The 21,995-nt window shown below is 48.2% G+C and overlaps 1 protein-coding gene across 7 annotated transcripts in view; it reads left to right on the top strand.

The window, feature by feature from the left end:
* Nucleotides 1-21,438, top strand: part of Tlk (Tousled-like kinase) — a 124,284-nt gene extending 102,846 nt beyond the window's left edge. For 6 of the 7 annotated variants that reach the window (XM_077699120.1, XM_077699122.1, XM_077699121.1 and 3 more), the window contains 14 exons: nucleotides 2,159-2,401; nucleotides 2,487-2,565; nucleotides 3,328-3,386; nucleotides 5,669-5,734; nucleotides 6,264-6,467; nucleotides 9,481-9,591; nucleotides 10,052-10,188; nucleotides 10,814-11,215; nucleotides 11,952-12,033; nucleotides 12,131-12,222; nucleotides 12,487-12,576; nucleotides 13,697-14,117; nucleotides 17,270-17,377; nucleotides 18,012-21,438. In XM_077699120.1, coding sequence (XP_077555246.1) covers nucleotides 2,159-2,401; nucleotides 2,487-2,565; nucleotides 3,328-3,386; nucleotides 5,669-5,734; nucleotides 6,264-6,467; nucleotides 9,481-9,591; nucleotides 10,052-10,188; nucleotides 10,814-11,215; nucleotides 11,952-12,033; nucleotides 12,131-12,222; nucleotides 12,487-12,576; nucleotides 13,697-14,117; nucleotides 17,270-17,377; nucleotides 18,012-18,146 — 2,229 coding nt within the window. In that variant the 3' untranslated portion in view covers nucleotides 18,147-21,438. The remainder of the gene's footprint in view (nucleotides 1-2,158; nucleotides 2,402-2,486; nucleotides 2,566-3,327; nucleotides 3,387-5,668; nucleotides 5,735-6,263; nucleotides 6,468-9,480; nucleotides 9,592-10,051; nucleotides 10,189-10,813; nucleotides 11,216-11,951; nucleotides 12,034-12,130; nucleotides 12,223-12,486; nucleotides 12,577-13,696; nucleotides 14,118-17,269; nucleotides 17,378-18,011) is intronic. The other variant, XM_077699119.1, reaches the window with a different exon arrangement.
* The last annotated feature ends 557 nt before the right edge of the window (nucleotides 21,439-21,995 follow it).

The following is a 21,995-nucleotide window of genomic DNA, read 5'->3' as shown; positions in this document are numbered from 1 at the left end:
TATATTGTTTGAGTTACAAATCATAATGTAATGAAGCATCAGAATCTTTATCTATTGTTTTCATTTTTTGAGCATGAGAGGGTTGATGCACATATGCCTTTACATTGCTCCAGGCATGGTTATACATCTAGAAAAAAACAGCTTCAGTGTTTCTAAAAAAAAGTGTTATTTTAGCTGGGCTCTGATTGATGAAAAGCGAATACGAACAGCTCAAGTGTCATCAGAAAATTTGTTGTTTTCAGTTGAAACTGAAAAATTGGTCGGAATGGGTGTCTTCACCTAACAGTTCTGACCTCGCTGCAGGCTGTTTAGAGCACAATCCGACATCGCTAAGTGCTACATGTGCGAGGGTATTCCTTTGAAGTCCTGCAGACCATCTGGGTGGGTAAACCCCAGGCAGTTAAATGAAAAGGCAGCAGGCATTTACTCGGGTGCTGAAGTGGCGATGACCGCATACAGGCGACAATGCATGGTCATCAAAGCTGGCAACGATAGTAATATAAGGGTGATTGTGAACCACTGTCAGGAGTGTGTGGGAGATTGCTCTCATGAAACGACGATAGTAATATAAGGGTGATTGTGAACCACTGTCAGGAGTGTGTGGGAGATTGCTCTCATGAAAAGCCCGTGTGTCTACGCCGAGTCATGCACAGCCTGAAGTTGCCTGCTCTGAAGTGTCTGGGAAGGCACCTAGTGTCTTCCAGGCTATATGTGTCCGTAGTCCCTCATGCCTCAAGCCCGGAGCATTGCTATGCTTCATCTGGCGGCAGCCCAACAGTACACTGGCCCGCAGGCTTCTACTGTGGAACGCATAGCCACATCCCCCACTACTGGTGTGGGCACCACTGGGACGAAATGACGCAGCTGACGCATTTAAACAAGTGACGCAGTTAAACAAGTTGTAACTACAGCTGTCGCCTGTGGGTTACCAAGTACCGTATAAACCGGATTATAGGTCGACCCGGTATATAGGTCGACCCCCTACCTTGAGGTGGGAAAAGTTGACAAAAAAAATAAGTCGGCACAGAAGCGCACTCACAATGTCTATATTTATTTTCGACGCCCGTCCGTCACTGCCACTCACTATGCCTGACGAAGTCACTCGTCGGAGCTCTCAGAGTCGTCCGAGGATGGCTGCTTCGCACTGTCATCTTCCATGGCATCAGGCGCGTTGCTGATGGAGCACTTCCTGAACACTCGTGTAACCATGTCGTCGGGCAGCGACTGCGCAGAGAAGGACACCCAGCTTGACACGGTCGCAACCGGCCCGTATGGGTCTTTTTGTTGTCGCCGGCTATCCACTCATTGTACAGTTCGCGGAGCCGGTCCGCGCATGGCCTCCGGAGTGATCGTGAGCGAAGTTCCCGGACGAAGTCCGCCACTTTGTTCTCCATCTCGGGGTGCACCTCTTGACGTCCACGGAACGATCTGTTTCGGGGATTGCACGCGCACAGCTTAGCTTTCTGGCTCCGCCAGTACCGCACACTTTTCTCCGAAACGCCTAACTGGCGTTGCGTCGCCATATTCCCATTCTGCTCGGTGACTCAATTGCCGCCACTCATCTCGGAACAGAGACGTACAGAAATGTACGCACGCACGCACAATAGACGAGTAAAATATGAAAAACTAGAGAAAAGCGAAATCAAATTAAGGCCTGATAGTGCGAGAGCAGTCCGACACGAATGGCGATGGCGACGGACTACTCTTGCACATTGTTGCCAGACAACGATTTACATTCTGCCAATGACCGCTATATAAGACGAGGGGTGACTTTTGTGCGGATTTTTTTGGAAAAAAACTCGACCTATATTCCGGTTTATACGGTACTTAAAACTTTAAAAGTCGGTGGTCGTAGCAAGTGCAGGTACTAGTAACATGAAGGGGATTGTGTCGGGTAACTGCTAGGTGACCACACTAGGAGCTCACAGTACACAGGTGCACGGTGTTGTTTTTAAAATGGAGCTTTCTAATTGCAAGCAGTGTCCTTCGAGAAGATAAGATAAGGTGCTGCTCGCAGCGGGGAAGCTTCGATTCCACCTGTCTGTTGCCGTATGCTGGCATCTTTTTCGTACCTTCAGTGCAGTCAGTACGGAAAGAGAGAGAGAGAGAGAGCGTGCTTTTGAGCAGTCGGTGCTGCCTCTTCTCTTGCGTGGCGCAGCAACTGTGCAACAACCTGGGCAGCAGCAGCCCTGCGGGCCCGTACTTGGGCCAGACGTCCCAGTCGTCGTCCGGGGGTGCGATGGCGGCCGGATCGGCGGGCGGCGTCCTGGCGGGGGTGCCGGCCTCCCAGCTGCTGGCCCACATCTCCTCCTCGGGCAGCTCCAACAACACCAACCACAACCAGGACTCCAACATGAGCAATGCTAGCCTCGGCTCGCAGCACTCGGACAAGGAGCTCGAGGTGGGCAGGGCCCTTCTCTCGCGCTGCTCGCGCGCTGGCAGCGTCAGTGTTCTCACCGTGCCTGTTCCTCCTGTGCCCGCAACAGACCCCGGAGAAGCACCATAGGACTCCCCCGCAATCTGAAAGGAAAAGGAAACGCAAGGAGGAAGCCCCCTCTTCTGGAGGTAACCATTTGTCCCACACTGTTTGAGACATTGGCTGGTTGCTGTTCCAGTAGTTGCTAGCACTCCCTGAGACATGTTTTTACTCGGCTGCTTACGGAAGTGCACCTGGTCACTTTTAATGATACTAGTTGATCAGGTGGCCTTTGCCAGTGGTTGTGGCAGCCCGTGCAGCTTCTCAGACTTCAGGCACTCGAGGACATGCACAGTAAACCTAATTGAAGCAGACCTGGCTCGAAGGCATACTGCACTCACTGCAGCTCAGCTTGTATTTCCCGGGTTGGCTGCAGACTGCTGCGATGCATGACATAATGAATGCTGTGTGGGCTGTACAGTTCTTGTATGATATCTGGGATCCAGTCAGGGATGCTGCAAATTAGAAAATTGCACATTAGAACATTCCTGATAGGTACCTACAAGTTGCTTTTGATGTACTATTTGAATCCTTGCTTGGTGTGATAGGTACCTACAAGTTGCTTTTGATGTACTGTTTGAATCCTTGCTTGGTGTGATAGGTACCTACAAGTTGCTTTTGATGTACTGTTTGAATCCTTGCTTGGTGGATGCCGCAGCACTGTGGGCTCACTGGTATCTGGGCGTACAAAGGAGCCGAGCGCAATGCCCCAGTCAATAGTGTATCTCTAGAACCTGTACTAAGCTGGTGTACAAGAATGGGCTTTAAGCCAGTGGCGACTCAGCCCGGCACCCTGTACTGCTTTCGGAATTGATATAGTAGTTTGCTAAGCGGGTCTTGTCCTGTTCCAGTGAAAGGACCCCGGACAACAGTTGCCGAGAACCCAAAGAAAATAAATGAATACTTTAAGGTATGTTACTTTCCGTTCATTGGACATAGATTTGATGATCCCTCCCCACCCCTCCTCATCCCCCCCTTTTCCCCCCTGTTAGTACAAAGCGCAGTCATGGCACTACAAACAAAAAGGGCATAAAGAGCACTTTGACAGGGGTCGCTGGAGGAATAATTCTCCCTAGTGGGTTACGGCAGAAGAGTTACCATGCTTACCTGTGCACACTTTTTCACAACTAAGTGTGAGGCAGGAGTCTGTCGAAGGTATGGAGTCCTGCGCATGTGTGCAGGACAAGGACACTGACCTGTTGTTCTTAAATGTTTTAATGGGAATGGATCATCTGGGTAATGTAAGAGATAATTCTGTACTTTTCTTTTTTTTCCGCAGCTGCCAGATCCTTGTGTCAGTTATAGCTTTGCATTGTTTTAAGTACATTGCCAGTCACTAATAAATCTTCAGAGTGCACACTAAAACTCCTTGCTTTGGCAAAATTAGTCTCATCTAGAGGAACGTGTATCTTAAGCTACCTGGAGCGGAGGTAACACTGTGTTCCATATGTGCAGTGTGTGCGTTATAAAAGTCGTAATACCTAAATGTGGTTGAACACAAGTGGCGTTTGTGGTTCTGGTGGTGACTTGCTTAGTGAACAAATGATCAGTGTGCTCTAATGCAGCAATTTCAGGCAAAAAAAAAGAAAGAAAGGCAGACGTGTTGTCTAAATGATTGTGCTAGCTTTCTTAAGTTTACTTTCTCGAAGAGAAAGGCACTGAGAATTTGTAGGGGTGGCACGCATGGCTAGAGACCCTTTTGCTGATGGGTGTGGCAGCAGGCATGCTGTTACAAGTTGAGCAGGCATAATATCCTGCTTATTTCTTCGATAATTGAGAATTCTCTCAGGCTTATTACTTTATTGCGTAGTTCCAGAACTTCAATTCTCTGCTGGGGTAAAAGGCTGAGCAACCCTGTATTTTCTTGCGCACAACCTGCACCAGACGACATTGTTGCTTTGTCCTTGGGATCTGCACTCGATGGAAGCTGCGCCCAGTTATGCTATGCAAATGCTAAGTGCTGCCAGTGTTGTTTATGGCCATCCGCAATTCAGCATGTCATCAGCTGTGGCAGCAAGGGGGATGTGTGTGGAATCGCAGTGCAGGATTAAACATTTAGAACAAAGCTGTATCTGGGAGCCATTTTCTATTGGTAATTGTGAGGGGTCAAAATAGCAAACATCTGAATGTTGCCTATGCAGGACATTCTTAAAGTGTAGTAAAAGTGAAACGGCTTTTTTTTTTTATTTCCGGAACAAATTGAATAAAATAAGGAGCATTTATGTAACTAATCAATCTAGCAACAAAACTGAGATCAATTTAGTGATGCCTTCTGCACTTTTTAAGTTAGAAGACTAATTACCTGAAAGTTGTATTTGGCATAATTGACTAATTGGGCAAGAAGTCAAGATTTTTACCAACAAGATTTTTACGTCAGTGTGATCAGAAATGTCGATTTTGTGCAAGGAAGCTATTCGATTATTGCATTATCTTTTAGGCATAAAGAAAGAACAAGAAAAGTTTCTCCTTCCCTTCGAAATCGGAAATAGTTTCATGTCAAAAAGAAAGTGATACTTCTGCCCCCCCCCCCCCTTTTTTTTTTTTTTTTTTTGATACCTAAAGGCAATAGTGATAATCTACTAGCTTCCTTGCACAGAATAGACCTTTCTGGTCACACTGACATGAAAATGTCGAGTTTCTGCCTAATTAGTGAATTAATATTGGCAGGACTTTGTGAATGTAGTTAGTCTCATAACTCAAAGTATAGAAGATCTTTTAAAAGTGATTTAAGTTCTGTTGTGAGGTTAACTACATAAATTCTCCTTACTTGACTAAATTTGGTCATAGATAACAAAAATAGTCTTAAGTGCCACGTCCCACCCTTCAAATTTCTAGATATGAGTGCCGGGAACGGTTATACAGACGAACGTACGGCAGCACACGTTGTTTATGCAGCTGTGTGCAAGTGAGCATCATTTACTGATTTTCATGTGGCCCAGTCTGGTGCGCAGCCTTCATCAAGTTGCGCTGAAAACACAATAAAGTGGCCCTTTGGCTTTACGACGGCAGCCCAAAGCGGGAAGCTTTAGTCTGAAAGCAGTAATTTCAGAGAGACATGGTTTCTTTGCATAGGGTGCATGGAGAGGGTGCCTGCCCTGTTAGTGAGCCTTGCGTGGCGGCTGGAAAGAGAGGGAGGCTGACCAATATAAACAGCCCTGGCTGGTTTCTTTTCTCTCCCTGCCTTGCTCTCAGAACCAGGGGCATAGCCCCAGCCGCTTTGGAGGGGCCAGGTCACCTGTACCTCAGGGCTACTGCCTGGTACGTGCCAGCATCTTGCTCGTCAAACTGCGTGCTGCCGCCGCTCTCGCCATCTCGCACACCACCCTCATCTCACTCGCGACTTCGCTTACTGCGTCTCGAGAGTGTAACCACCACCACCACCACCACCAGACCTATGCGCCTTAAGCTTGTTGCTCACCCTTGTTTTCCGTAAAAAAAAGTAAAGTTTGCGTTCTGAGTCGTGTCAAACAACCATCTCACTCACCCCTTCACTTTGGTGTTCCACGCGTTTTCTTTCTTTAATTGCGTGATGGATTGCTTTGAAGTCAGTGTTTCATTGTAAAAAAAAAAAAACGGCAGTTAAATGCCCTTCCAAAGTGTGGTTCAGCTTGAGGGTTTCAGCCTGCCTTGTGTGTGCGCTCATTGCGTCATTCTTGTATGCCACGTATGTGCAGGTGCTTGTGCCATAGCTAGGGCTGTTCTTCGGTGTGGGGGGGGGTCAGCTTCCATTTGCACGCTCGCATGGATGCGAGGGAAGCCGAAATGAGCAGCCGCCGTGTTGTTTCAGGGTGGGAGTCCCCTGGTGTCTCCGTTGGCGTCTGCGCTGAACAGTGTGGACTATGTGGGCCTCATGGCGCCGCCTCAGCGGCCCGTGCAGACGCTGACGCGCCAGATCCAGACGGACCTCACCATCAACAAGATCAAAGAGCTCGAGAGCAAATCGGCCATGGACCTGGAGATGCGGGACAACAGGATAGACGAGCTGCAGAGGGTCAGCCTCTTATCCTTTTTTTCCCTCAGCCTGTCTGTCATCGGACTTCAGGGAAGTCCACCTGCGGGCAGCTGATGTCGTTGTGAGTTAAAATAAAACAAATGGAGGCTGGGTAGAGGACATATACAAATCGGCAGGACAACCCTTCACAAAGAGTATACAGATCCCGATCAGAAAGGGTGAGACAAGGAAGTGGTCTTGTCTAGATTGGGTATCCAGAAAGCTTGATTAGGGGAAGACAGGTGTACGAGTAAACCGAGAACATTCGAGCCACTTGAGATCTCTAGGTGTGGAGAGCACTTGCTTGTCGGGAGAACATTTGCTAAAAAAGTTTAATCAAACCGTACTCGGAAAGCTTTGCGTGTGGTTAAAGATAAGGGGGGGGGGGGGGGGGATGAATCTAAAGTAGTGTTCAGCAGGCATGCAGAAAGCCTCATCTTTAGCCTAGGTAATAATGAAATGTTTGAAGAGGTGAATGAATAGTCATCTTGGACGAGTTGTCAGTGCTGGCGCAGAATGTTTTGTCTTTGTTGGGTTGGATTTTAAATGGCACCACCTTTGTACCTTGAACCTACCTTCGTGGCTATTTGTCTAAAAGGGGGAAGTAAAAAATTTTTGTCTTTCACTATGGAGATTACCCCTCCGGTTTGAAACTTTTACCCACTTCCCAGCCTTCCTAGTCCAAAACTATTTTGCCAATTTCTGGTGCCGCAAAGAAAAACTGTGCAAGAAGAACTCGCAGGATATTATTTTTTCTCTTGCATTCTGCTTGCAACTCTTTTACCGCTACTTGACCAGCGTGTGAAACCGCTCGAACCTACCTGCTGGGTGGGGGTCTGTTTTCACTGCAGGTTTTGCAGAACAGTTTTTATCATGCCTCCTCTTGCTTTTCTAACCCTGCAAACAGCACATCTGATGGAGGCACGTAATTCTCTACCTCACTAAAGTCCCTATCGCTTTCGCTGAGTGCACCACTGTAAAACGCACGTGATGGGAAAGCGACCATGCTTCCCAGTGAGCAGCGCGCACATGCGAATGCTCTGGAATCTTGAAGGCCCTTGCTGAGCATTGTGCATAGAGAAGTGAACTTCAACAAACAAAGTTCACTTATCCCTCAAAGAGGTGGTGCACATTATGTATACAAAGAATGCAGGTGCATCGCTGTGAGAAAAAACATGAAGGAAGCCACACTGAGGAAGCTTGTGAGAAAAAGGAAGTTCACACTAGCGCACAAGACTTGAAAGTAGCAAAGCTGTACGCAGTGTACAACCATCACGACGGTTTAAGTTCACGATTGCAGCCAATTTGCTTCTTCTTTGCTGCCCCACAACGACCTTTGCTCCGTTATCGTTGCTATAAGTGTGAGCTTTACCTTCTCTCTCTCTCTCTCTCTCTCTCTCTCTCTCTCTCTCTCTCTCTCTCTCTCTCTCTCTCTCTCTCTCTCTTTAAGTGATAATTATTGGACATCACCTTGAAGGGGGGACATACACGTAGTCTTTCTCGTTTTGAGCAAGTGTTTCCACCGTTACAGAAAACGCTGGAGTTCTTATTTATTTATTCTTATTATTATTATTTTTGGCCAGTCTTTGGCCAATTTCCCCAAGTGGGTGTTCTTAGCTTGACAAACGTGCGCCAGGTACGCTGGGCAGTCGCCGTGAGGCACGGGCACAGGAGCACTCGTCATTTTTTATTTTTATTTTTTTAACTGCCGAGCGGTCGTCACGAGGCACGCACTCACATGTGGTTGGCATTTTCTTGGTCTTTTTAGCTACGGACACGAAAAATAAGGATTTGCTAAAGGCCGATCCACACGACGGACCGAGTCCGCGGTCCAATCGGTCATGTGATGAGATGTCACAGTCCGCCGCGATCCGATCCAAAGCAGAGCGCATCCACACGGCGGGCCGGCTGAGCGGACCGCGAATGGCTGACTGCCTGAACTTGCAAGCCAGAAGATTGAACACAGGCGCCGTTTGGCCACGACAACATGTAACGCACAAGTCTGCACGAAACGTTTCGTCCCCACACTAACAGCCACCCGCATGCAAGCCGGGCGGGCGCACTCGCGCAGCCACCAGCGTCGTTCGCACGAAGGCGACACGACGAGCGGCAACGGCAAGGCGACCCGGGTTGCATACGGCTAGCTGAACCAAACTCTTCCCGTAAATTGGGGTCCACATGCACGAAAAAATGTGATAGTGATGGCTAGCATCGCGCTAGTAAGAGCCATAGGATTCGCTAGTAAAAGCGCGGATTAAGTATGTGTCGCGATTGTAAGCCTAGCCCGCTGCCTATCCCACCGGGGGTGATTGACAGGCTCCTTCGAGCGCTTCGAAACAGACGCGCTGCGGACCGAAAAGCCTCGGCGAATATTTGGACCGCGAGTGCCGCGGTCCTGCGTGGTCCAACAGCAGTGCGCGAGAATTGGTGACGTCCTATCACGTTATGCCCGGACCGCGGTCCGTTTTGGTCCGCCGCGTGGATCGGCCTTAAACAGCGTCGCTGTTAAACCCGCAATATTTAACCTTGAACACCTTTCACCCGACAACAGACCACTACGGCCATGGTGTATTTTCTGGCAAGGCCCGACAATGGGCCAGATAGGGTTGATTAGGGAGTGATGATGATAGCAGTTTTATTCATAATTAATTTAATGAAATTGAGAAAACAGTTCAGTTGTGTCATTCACTGATTTGCTTTTGGCTGTGTAGTAGCACTCTCTATGAGCATTGATCAATTAGCGGAAGAGAACAGCTCAAAATAACAATTAGAGGGGAAAGCTTATGTGGATTGTGAGGGGCTTGTCACACCCTTAAAGAGGCAGGCCTTCTTACTGCTATTGTCCTTGCTGTCGGCTTTTACATTTATTAGGTCTCTGGCATTTCTCCTTTTTCTCTATCCTAGCCTTGGCTCGTGTACGCCACCCTGATAATTGCTAATGTACAACCCTCCGTTGCGAGACGGGCCTTTGCACGTGCTCACACTGACCGTTCCACTCTTGATGTCCTTTCAGGGTAGTGAAGAGCTGCGGAGGCAAATTCAGGGACAGCAAAAAGTGATACAGAAACAGGAGGACCAGCTCCTCAAGTGTATAGATGTTACAAAGCAACTCCTTATAGAAAAGGTGAGTGCTGAGTGAGTTATGTTTTCTTGATGGGCAGTGTGTTGGCTTTGTGGGCTCGATTGTGCCCACCTCTCCAATGGCTGGACTGCAGTATTTTCTCTGCCTGCGTGTCTCTAGCCTTTTCTGGGCAGCCTATGGTTCCTATTCTTTACCGCTTGCTTTTTGTGGAAGTTAATGTGCTTCATAGGTCATGCAGGCAGCAGAGATTTGCGCCTTGTTTCAGTAAATAACACTACTGTGCTGTTGATGGTTAGCCATAATGGTTTGCCATTATGCAACATGAAAAAGAAGGCTTGTTGAGGCTGTGTTTGCTACTTAATGAGACTAGACAAATACGCTTCCTTATAAATACAATTTTCTGTTTGTGCAAATGTGTGATGCTTCACATGTTAGATACTGAATAATTTTCTCCCCTTCTTCCCCCGCCCTCCCCCACACCTTTTTTATTTCCGCCTTTCAGTCGGCTATGGAAAAGAAGCAGTCTCGCCAGAAATGCATGCAGAACAGGCTAAGGCTAGGCCAGTTCGTGACACAGCGGCAGGGAGCGTCATTTGTTGAAAATTGGGTAGACGGTTATGCTTTCAACGATCTATTGAGGTGAGTGCTGCCCTATCCCTTCCTCCCGCCCGCGTGGCATTTGTCAGTCACTGTACCTGCCCGATAACTGGGTTGCCTAAATTGCAAACAGGGAATGAAATGTGCTTGTGTCTTTCAAGCGGGCTTCTATTGGGCATTGTTAAACTGTTAGGTGTTGCAGCCATGTTAGGTTTGCCTCTGGTTAAGACACTAACTACCTTCATGGTTTTAGAGCAGGAAGCCTTTGACTGGTGACCCTTGGCAGTAAATGTTGTGTGCTGTTCTTATTCTCTTGCTTTTGGTCCATGTTTGCTTTTCCCCCCTCCATTCAGATGTGAAGAAAGCCTACATTTTTTTATGTGATAAGTGCACAACACTGCACAGATAGCTTAATCAAATTCGGTCCTGCTGTGCATGTTTTTATTGCTGCTGCGGCCACTGAAATGCTAGTTGGGTGCAATACCGTGGCAGTTTTAATGGGCCGTGGTTTCTTCTCGAGTTGACTAAATGAGTCAAAGTTGAACTGTTCTCAGTTCTCGGTGCCTTCCTCGGGACTGGGACCAGCTCTTGCCAGAGGGGCTGTGCTTCCGTAGCTGCCGTGCAGCTTTCCCGAGCAGCCTTCCTCCCTCCCTCTCCCTGTTCCCAGGAAACAGGAGCAGATCACATCTGAGCGGGAGGAGATTGAGCGGCAGCGGAAGCTGCTGTGCAAGAAGAAGCCCACGACGGGGCAGCCCAAGGGCAAGGGTGGGGCGGCTGCGGCCAACAATGGGGCGACCGGCGTGGCCTCGACGGTGGCGGCCGCCGCCGCGGCGGCCGCCAGTAGCGCACTGTCCAACGGGGAGTTTGTGAAGCCCGAGTCGCCCAAGGACCTGACGCTGCTGCGGCTGACGTGGTACGAGTACTACGAGCAGGAGGAGATCCTCAAGCTGCGCCAGGTGTCCCTCAAGAAGGAAGACACGGACCTGCAGCTGGAGCTGGAGAAGCTCGAGCGCGAGCGCAACCTCCACATCCGCGAGCTCAAGCGCATCCACAACGAGGACCAGTCCAGGTGCGCTTCTCTCTTTTTTTTCTTGGCTGTGAGGGGCTGCAGTCCTCTGACCGGGCCTCGCGCCTCGTTGTGCTGCAGCGGCTTAGTATCAACAGTGGGCTTCGTACCTCTCGCAGTCTTTGCCCTCGTGCGCTTGCTGTTTGGCGGTTGTGTCCCTTTGCGATGGCCTGCAGCCTTGCGTAATAACGCGGGTCCTCACTTAAGTGAGAGAGCAGCTTGCACCATGTTAGGTTCCAGCTTGGTCTGGCAGACGTGTCGGGGCTGTTTTGTTGAACCTTGTTCTTGACATGTCAAGTCTCTCGGTTTGTGTTTGGAACTGGATGGACAGCATGCTACGCATTCCTTCTGTAAAAAGGACAGGCAAGCAGCATTGTTCCGACATCTTCAGTATAACCAGAAGCAGCTATTCTAACTAATAAGGACTGGTGCTGTATTTGGTTCATTAGGGGATAATAGCCGTCTTTCTATTCCTAAAGAAGAAAATATTAGTGTCGACAGTATACCGAAAATCTTTTGGCCGCTGGGTGAAGATTACTGTCTGGTGCATGTATGCATAAAGCCTTGTTCCTAGAACCAGTAAAACCACAAAGTTTATTGTGTGGGTTATTGGCAGGTTACTGACAGTTGTGCATTAGAGCAGGGGATTCTGTTCCGTTTTTTTTTTTCTGTGCCTTTGCTTTAATGCGAGTAACTTTGACTGGCTGGTGGTTTCAAGCACTCCTCTGCTACCTTGCAGGTTCAACAACCATCCTGTCCTAAATGAGAGGTATCTCCTACTAATCTTGTTGGGCAAAGGTGGCTTCAGTGAGGTTCACAAGGTAAGCATTTCTTTGTCTCTCCAACTCTTACCGCATTTAGTTGACAGCAGTGTTCTTTTTAGCAGTGAGCTGAGGTGTCACCCTTCTTGATTTGCAGGCATTTGATCTTAAAGAGCAGAGGTACGTTGCTTGCAAAATACATCAGCTAAATAAAGACTGGAAAGACGACAAGAAGGCCAACTACATCAAGTGAGTGTGAATTGTTTTCCTGCATGCACTGCATGTTGAGGGTGGTAGCGAGTTACATCGCACTGGAAAATGGGCGTCGTTGCACAGCAGAGGCAATTGTGCCAAGCCACTTGTGCAGGCATAGTGGTACTTGCCGCCTTCTCCGTATTGTACTGAGGCGGTTTTCCCACCTGCTGGTGTGATTCTCTGTCATTACATGCACTAAGCATCGCATGTTACTTGTGCGAAAGTTTTGTCATTATGGAATTTCTCTTTTTATTCCAGGCATGCATTAAGGGAGTACAACATTCACAAGTCCTTAGATCACCCCAGGGTTGTAAAGCTTTACGATGTCTTCGAAATAGACCCAAATTCGTAAGTACCTTTTCACAGTTTGAGTGAACTGACTGGCGTTGTACATGTGAACTCTACGGTAGTGCATGCTTGCAAAACCAAAATTCTTGTTGTTGAGACATTCCTGTTTCTGCTGTGTGTTTGCTTTCGCTAACTCATTCTGACGTAAAGTCCACAGCTTTTTTTTTTTTTTTTTTTCTTTTGGAAAGCAAACTGTCTCAGTCTGTTTTTTGAAGGTTAGTCAACCTTTTCGAATGTTGTGATTGCACTAATACAGCCGCTGTTTTTCAAGCAGTAATACAAGACGTTTGCATGTGTGGTAAAGACTGTTTTCGTAGGATGTTCAGCGACTCTAAGCCATAACAATGTTACCTTGAAATGAATAGTGTGAGCCTATTGCAACTGATTGATTTGTGATGTTATAGAATACAGAGAAGGGGTGGAACAGCTGTACCATTTGCACCATTGAGCGCCAAACTTGTTTACCTGTGCCAAACGGCCCCTGTTGCGCCAACCTCGTTCATCAGCGCCGTCCTGTGCTGCCGCACTTGAATGGAGCCGCGAGGTGCAACCGCCATGATGCTCCGTGCCTGAAAAACTTGGCTGAAACATTGTGTTTTCGGTTTCAAGGTGGTTAGGGTTTTAGTTTCATCAAGGGCTTTTTAGTTTCATCGAGCTTTGTGAGCAGCTCGAAGGGCCTGGGGGGAGGGGGAGGAAAGAAAACAGTGAAGCAGTTCATGTTTTTCTGCCCCTAAAGTGAAAGAGAAAAGAACAGCTCGTGCTACAGATGCTGAGTTACTTGCTGTGGGTTCTAGCGGGTGCCAACGCGGTCCACTTTGGGAGAGATGTGGAGGTTGCGGACAAAACGGGCTGGGCCTGCCAGTCATGGAGAGCCTTCAGCGGCAAGTTTGGAAACCCATGTGAGGTGCAACAGCCGGGTAAAGTGAGAGGGGCCGCCAGCTCTGCTCTTTCTCCAATCTTGCCCCACTAGTGCAAAGTGCTCCAATTTTTTTGTGTCGTATCGCAGTTGTAACTGGTTTGCTTGCTGTTTTGTGCAGCTGTCGCTGATGTGTGTGCGAGTACTCTGGAATATTTTTCTGTAACGTGCCCGTTGCCCTCCGGTGCCCTGCCTTGTGCGCAGCTTCTGCACGGTGCTGGAGTACTGCGACGGGCACGACCTGGACTTCTACCTCAAGCAGCACAAGTGCATCCCCGAGCGGGAGGCGCGCTGCATCGTCATGCAGGTGGTGCACGCGCTCAAGTACCTCAACGAGATCAAGCCCCCCATCATCCACTACGACCTCAAGCCAGGTAACATCCTGCTGGGCAGCGGCAGCTTGAGCGGCGAGATCAAGATCACCGACTTTGGCCTCAGCAAGATCATGGACGACGACAACTACAGCCCCGAGTACGGCATGGACCTCACCTCGCAGGGGGCCGGCACGTACTGGTACCTGCCGCCCGAGTGCTTTGTCGTCGGCAAGACGCCGCCCAAGATCTCCTCCAAGGTGGACGTCTGGAGCGTCGGCGTCATCTTCTACCAGTGCCTGTACGGCAAGAAGGTGCGTCTCGTCAGGGTGCACCCTGCCGTTGGCCGCTTCTGGCAACCCTGAAGTAATGCTGATTGTTTTGCACTGAATCTGGGCTCTTTGTAAGTCAAGTAAAGCACCCTCGTATCTTTGTAAGCCCTGCAGTGCTGTTTGACAGGTGCCCCTGGAAATGATCCCTGCACTTAATGCTGTGTGAGCCATCCTTTTTGCCACGAGGCCAAGCATAAGAGAGTTGCCAAAACTGGACCTATCTGGGCTACCTCCTTCGTTGTTGTAAAGTCAAGCAAATACACCATGCGCATTGTTTGCATAAACAGATCGAAGCAAGAAATCGGCAAGGTTGCTTCTAACTAATCAATACATGCAGCTTTGCCTCACGGTTCCAATATACACCACCAGCTTGGCTGTGGTAACTCTGCATAGTTTGTTCCAATCTGTGTACTCATTACGAAGTTGGTGTGTGACCAATTTTATCCTTGACTTTAATATTATTATTATTATTATTATTATTATTATTATTATTATTATTATTATTATTATTATTATTGTTATTGTTGTTATTACAGTCTAATCCCGCTACAATGAAATTTCCGCTTCAACACATTATTTCCAATTCCCTTTCAGCTTGCCATAGAAGTCAATGCAAAAAAGTACTCTCCACAACAAACCATTTGTCTGGCTTACTTTCGCTTCAACGAAATTTTCGCTGATTGGGGCTTGATTTGAACAATTATCTTACAACAAAGAAGCGCAACGCCAGCTATCTGGAACTTTTATACATTCAAAGCACTCAATTTTTCTGAAAACGTGCGCTGCGCGCCCACGATACCGCTCATAAATGAAAACAAACTCGTAGATGGATGCCATTGTTTGCTATTGATAACGATGTGGCTGGCCATCTTCACATGAGGTGCAGGCTCGGTTCGCCAAGCCGGAACTACAGCCAATCAGTATCCAGCTAAAATCATGCGAATGTGCTCTGCTGCTGGCGCAGCGCCATCATGTATGTGTTGTGTGCAGCTGCTATTGCAGTTTTTCATCTACAGTTCTTCAAAGTCAACAACAAAAATAATGTTTTCGTGTTTTGTCTTGAACCCGCGTCATCCTTTCTTAGCCACGAACGCGCGCTGGCGATAACACCTCGCCTACCAAGGTCAGTTGCAGCCCCACCAAGTCGGAGGATAAGATAACAGCACCTCTCCTGCCGCCTGCCACAAGTGAAGGTGGGGGGGGGGGCACTTCTGACAGTGGAGTAGCTATCTGCAAGTAATCAGCTTGATAGATATGCCTTGTTATGCAGGAATACATTTTGCAACAGCATTTTTTTCAACCCCGGCCCCACCTGTAATCGCTCTTTACGTGCAGGTAAATAATACGTTTGTTATCCTAATAAACATGGTGCAATTGTGCATCAATCGTTTTTCTAAACACTGCATTATGCTGCCAATGATGCGGAAATATTTGAGGCTATTTTTCTTGCCCTTCCGTGGTGTGTTGGGGCAGACTTCGCCTCAACGAATTTCCGCTTCAACAAAATTTTTCGCACGTCCCATCAATTTCATTGTAGCGGGATTTGACTATTATTATTGTTGTTGTTGTTGTACCCCACAAAGAGGGCACAGGTTTGTAGCTAGTTACTGCTAGATTTTATGGCACGCATCAGTTGTGTTGTCAGTTTACCAGGTAGTGTGAGAGGATATTTACTGGGACATGGATGCTGTGGCAGAGCAAATGGCGACAATTGAGCATGAGGCTACTCCTGCAAAGGCTACTGCAAAGGCTGCTGCATAAGGCTACTCCTGCTAACATATCACTCGCACATCACTAGAAAACTAGGGCTGGCTAACTGCTTCGGTGCAGATGAGACACAAAGATTAATGCGACTGAATATCGATCAGTCGTAACCGTAATTTGAACAGAGTAATTCTTTGTGCAGTTAAGTGGCCCTTGGAAGCCTGTCCATTTATAATTTAACATGAAGAAATCTGAAGTTCTTGCACTTCACTGGCGCACACAACAGGTACGTCTTCACTTGCGGCAGTAATCTTGCACAGCGCCGCATGCTCAAAAGCGGCGGCGGTGGAAACCAGTCCTCACCCTTTCTGACGGGGGAGCAGGGAAGAACCGGTCTGCGCACTTGCCGGTTCCCCAGGCCGTCCAAGCTCCCCGAGGAGAGCACTGACCTCGCAGCTCACGTGACCCGTGCGCCGATTGGCTTGTTGAGTTTGGCGCTAAGCGCCCTGCCGCGAAAATGGGTCCAAGACCTATCCTTGCGCGGCAGACGAATCTTGCCGGGGCAGACGAATCTTGCCGCGGAAGGGTGTTTTGCGGCGTGCTTTTTTGAGCGCGCGTGGCGCCGCAAATGAGGACGTACCTAAAAGCCATGGTGCGACAGTCTGCATTTGAGGCAAGTAGTGGAGGGAGTCAAGGCTGGCTTTCTGAAGTCTTGTGAATGCTTTGTGAAGCCAGTGGTGGCTGTACAGTATGGTGCGAAATCCCATGGAGTTTCATACTAGCATATACTAGAGGGAAATCTGGTGCCACTGTCTAGGTGAGCCACACTTCAGCAAGCGTTCCGTCATCCACTTGTCCTTGGAATGGCCATGAACAGGCTGGAAAGCTGCCTCTGGCTGTAAAAAAGTAGCGATATTACTGCAGAGGATCGGTCAAGTTTGTTTTGTTGTTATAAAATTGAAGCTCCAAAAAGTTATTTCCCTCGAGGGATTATTTAAAACCTTCATGGAAGATGAAGAAGATGTTACCCTTTTTTGTTGATTTTGGCTTCAAAATTAATAAGAAACGTTGTGGCTAGCCAAGCCAAATAATATGCGAGGCGTGTCGTTAGCTGCAGTGGCGCGCGCCCACGAAAACCCGTGATTGCACCGCCAGATTTCCCTCTATATATACTAGTATGAAACTCTATCCGTCCGTCTTAAGCCGAGATGTAAATGTTAACCTTACTGTTTACGGCCGCACAGGAATCTTAAATTTGAAAAGAACCAAAGGATTCTCGTGCACCATTCACTATGCGGCAAGTGACCTTCCTGCTTCTCACTGTGTGTGGACACGTGATTAGTGCAAGCCTGTGTAGCGTCGCCTTGTCCGGCGGCAACAAGTCCTCACGTGCTTCTTTTTGTTTTTTATCCCTGCTGTCTTGTGCGCAGCCCTTTGGGCACAATCAGTCCCAGGCGACCATTCTGGAAGAAAACACGATCCTGAAAGCAACGGACGTGGAGTTTCCTGCAAAGCCTGCTGTCAGTAACGAGGCTAAGGTGAGCCAATCCCGCCTTTGCGTCAGTTGTGCAGTGACCCCACAGTGGGCGACGCAGGCCTCGCAAATTGCATTTCACTGGGCCGTAGTAGCAGGCGGAACAATAAGTTTGTACTGCCAGACCGCTTGCGTGTGCTTTTTTAAAACCCTGCTCTCTCCTACATCAGCATGCGTCAATGTCGATGTAGCATTGTAGGTAGGGCTCTCGTTTCAATGGAACTAGCATGCAAGAATCTGCTGGCCCCACAATTTACAAAGCTGTGTTAAAAAACTGCATTTTTCTAAATGCTTAGTTTCTAAGCTGCGATGAGAATCTCTAAAAAAAATTTTTTTGTAGTGTTTGTATTTAAATAGCTGTTGCTTTTCGCCAAGCTTTCCAATCTGCATATGCCTATTCCTAATGCTTTCATTGCTCTGTCTCGCTGAGCACCATTGATATAGAAGGGACAACTACGCTTGCAGAATGCCTGAAGGGATTGTGTCAGCTTTCTCTAGAAACGCCGATAGGCACTTGCAATTTTTTCTCAGACTAAAGAATGCAAAATGTAACTGCATTTAAGGATTGGTGTATTTCTTTTTCCTAGCTGTGTGGGTGTTCTAAGTGGTGCCTTGTCTCTTTTTCTTCTCGTTTGCAGCAATTCATCCGCCGCTGCTTGCAGTATCGCAAGGAAGACCGCATTGACGTGTTCAGCTTGTCCAATGAGGAGTACCTGAAACCGAACTATTCAAAACACGGGCGGCAGGCGAGTGGGGGCTCGGACAAGTCGTAGCCAGCGCTGGGGGGTGCACAACACCTTTAGGAAACTAGCAAGATGAAGAAGGCGTGAGGCGGGAACAAGTTGGGCAGGAAGAGGAAGCGCTGCTGTGCCGCCGCTGGAGCCGAGAGCAAAACCAAAACGGTGGCGACGGCTCCCGGAGCAGTTCCCGGCGGTTTGTTGTTGCTGTTGTTCCGGGGCTTCTTCTGCCTGGGTCCGGTTTGAAGACTGTTGCGCGTTCCTCACGGCCTTGAAACAGGCAGCGACACGGGGATGTGTGCGGAAGAAGGCTCGGCCGTCGTACGTTTAGCGGAGGAAATGAGGGGTGACACGTGACTGAACTGAAGACAGCGTGTGCTCCTCCCCCGGAACCTCTTCTCCTCCTCCTCCTCTGCTGCCTAAGCTCGCTCGCCTGATGCCGTCAGTGTCGGGTGTGGGCGTTGCCCATGTGCGTGTGTGTGTGTGTATAGGTGTGTGTGTCTGTGCTGGGGGGGCGTATGCACCATCCCTACTTGTACTACTACTACTACTATTACTGCTACTGCTGCTGTACACCTCATCCCCTTCTTAACTACTGCCCCTTTTGTTCTCTCTCTCTCCCTCTCCACCTCCCTCATCATTACCGTGAGATACGTGCCGCCAGCTACTTGCACAGGCTGTGAGATATGTAAAGTATGGTTGAGCAGACTGACCAATCAATTGACCGTCGACGTTTTGGGGGGTGGGGATGTCGGGTCTTGTTCTCCCAAAGTGAGCTGTGCTCACTGCCGAGTTTGATAGAGCAACTTTTTCTCTTTTTTTTTAATTCTTTCTTGTGCAGTTGTTTGTTTGTTTTCCTTCATCCCTGTTACAAAAATACGGCCAGAATGACTGTGTGGACGAAATGAACCAGGAGTGTTCGAGATGCTGTATTTGTTAGAAAAAAAAATTTGTTGATTTTTAATGTTCCTTTTGGGTTTTCTTCATCGTGTGGAAGAATAATGTTCTTGTTGCATTTTCAAGTAACAAATATTTGAAAGAAAGACTTATTGTGGAGTCGCATTCTGGAAAAGAAAAAGGAAAGTAAGAATGGCACTGACCTATTTTGTGTAAGGGACGCATGTATTTTCCTGTTTTTCATTTGTTTACACCATCCGATGAATCCATTGAGATGCAAAAACGTCATTTTACAACGTGGTGTTCCTCTCTCATCAGTGCTGCTATGGAGTCTGCCGTTTATTGTGCACGTTGGTGAAAATGGAAATGGCTCGGTCTTTGTGCGCAGAAGTGGGAGTGCCTTTCACGCAAAGCGGTGGCGCGCAAATGTCTTCTTTTAGTTGTACATAAATCTTGACCATGTAGAGAAGCTTGACGGAGGTATAGTTTGACTACACCTGACTTGCCACGCACTTTGCAATTCTTGCTGCTTCTCCTGTTTCCACTGGTAGATTTCAAGGATTGCCCACTTCTGGAGCTTGGGCTGGGGGTGCAAAAGTTCCACCAGCTGATAGCTTGGATTCCCCCCCCCCCCCCCCCTTCCTTTTTTTGTGTCATCAAATCGAGTGGATATGACTGTGGGTACGTTTTTTGAGTCGGTTTACTTCGTTGCGAGGACATCATTTGTACATCGGAAGCACAGTGGTCGAGCGCTGGGATAAAAGCCTCGGGTGGCACCCAGTCATCCTGAACAAAAATGCTCAGTATTTTTTGAGCTTACATTTTGCCCCCTCCCTCCTTCCTTCCTTGTATGCTGCAGCAGAGACAATGTAATAAAGAGAAACGAGGTTAAAGGTTAATGTGGGGCTTGTTTCTACATCCGGCTGTAACTGGTAGCCTCTTTGTGTGTCTTGACTGCTGGCACTTGTGTGATGCGGCATCCAGCAATGCATTGTTGGCAGAACAGCCTTGCAAACTAATGGCAATGGCCCATCCCATGAGCTCCCTACGCGTTTCGATTTCCTTTGTTAAGGGGAAGTTTTGCCAGTGCATAATTGCGGCTGTGACATGCATTTTTGGTGTAAATGCAAATGCACTTCTTTTTGTACCATTTTTAAGACAGATTTCTCCTGCCTTTCCCTTGCATGTTCCCCCCTCCTGTCATGCACAGCATTCTCGTGAGCACTGGCAGACTGCTGTTTGATGCCCTAGGAAGAGCATTAGTGTTGAGAGGCACTGTATATAGCAGGGAACCTTTTGTTTTGTGTGTGCATTCTCAGTCCTACAGACCCACCATGCATCTCTCAGACCCCCCTCCACTTCCCCTTGTTCTCTAATGTACATTTCTTTTGCCTTCAGTGGGGAACAATGCAAGTTAGTTATTACAACTGTCTGACCCACTCTCTTTTGGTGGAAGGGGCTGTATCTTTTTAGAGATTGACACTTTTTTTTTATGGGTAACTTTTTTTTTTGTAACGTTGAGTCAACTCGGGGAGCACACTTTTTCTAGTCAAGCCCCACTGTAACCCCCCCCCTGCTTTCACTTTACACACCAGTAGCTGGAACCTACACAATGCAGGCAGTGACATGTCTTGCTCGTCTCTGTACCACTGCTACCACCACCACTACTCTTCTGTGATGACTTACTACTGCCGGTAGGAATCATATCTCGATGCGGAGGACACGCGACGGCTGTCAGGATTGCGGAGCTCCTGGGATGGACTTCAGTGTTTGCATGCCTTTGCCATTGTCGTTTCAATCATCCAACCTCTTCCCATCTTCATCCCTTTCTTTCTACCATCTCGTAGCGGAAGAAGAAAACCTTCTGTTAAAGGTTTTTGTTTTCACTCCTCCTTTTCCTCTGCCATGGGGATTGTGTTGCGAACAGGCGTGGGAGAAAAGGACCCAGTGTTGCTGTCTGTCCCCTCCCTTCCCCTTTACACTGCGCTTAGTAGAAATGAGAAAAAAAAAGGGAATGTACAAAATGGTGTGTGTGTGTGCGGAAAGGGAGCTGTGCTTGCCCCCTCCCCCCTCTTTCCCGTCTCCTCCTCCCTTCTTGAAGTTTGGGCTTGTTGGGGCACATAGTGGACGTTTTTTAAAATGTGTGGAGCGAGAGAGTGCAGCCAGGGAGAAGACTGTGCCGTGTGTTGCTCTTGTGCTGCGCTCGCTTGAGGAGAGGACTGATGGCCGCTGCTGCTGCTGCTGCTGCTGCTGCTGCCACCACCACCACCACCGTGATGACGCCAGGGGCACGCTACGTGTTTTGTTGGGGGTGGAAGGACCTTAGCCGACACAGAAACAGCGTCTCCAAATTCCTCCGTGGGGGATGTTTCTGTGTTTATTTATTTTTAAGTTTTGCCCAGTAAAAAACAGTGAAAAAAAAAAACTCAAACCACCTGAGCTGTCGTCCCTTTTTGTGGCTGCTGAAGTTCACCAAACGGGTGGAGTTGCCTAAGTGGTTCTGTCAAGGAGGCTCGCCTGACAGTGTGCTTGTGGTGGATAACTAGCTACGGTAAGGAATTTTATTCACCTTGGCAAAGATGTGTTGAGCACGTTGGCTTTCTTGCCATATTTTTGAGCCCTTGCCCTTTGGGTGTAGGTATTTCCATGCTAGTATTTTTCATGCATGAAATGAAGCCTGGGGTTTGTGGAAGCTGGAGGTGATGAGGGCATAAGCACTGTATCTACACTGCGCCTCAGCAGGCACCAGATGGGCGTTACCAGGCAGGCTAGATGGCGTGGAAGCTACTGCTGCTGCTCTGTTATTGGGCCTCTATCATCTCAACAGATTGCTTAACTAGTGTTGAAAGGGCTCATTACATATCAGATGCTCACTATCTTGCACCAAGGTGTGAACTTGGATTCAACTGGTGAAATGCCCCGAGGCTTCACTTATCGAAATGACCCCCAACTATTCAAACATCCATTGCAGACGAACTCTTTGTCATG

Source organism: Haemaphysalis longicornis, unplaced genomic scaffold, assembly GCF_048455015.1.
Source record: "Haemaphysalis longicornis isolate Haplotype H1 unplaced genomic scaffold, Haemaphysalis longicornis Haplotype H1 scaffold_2, whole genome shotgun sequence".
In the NCBI taxonomy this organism is placed as follows: domain Eukaryota; kingdom Metazoa; phylum Arthropoda; class Arachnida; order Ixodida; family Ixodidae; genus Haemaphysalis; species Haemaphysalis longicornis.
Note: the sequence above shows the minus strand (reverse complement) of the source record. Positions and strands in the feature narration are given on the sequence as shown.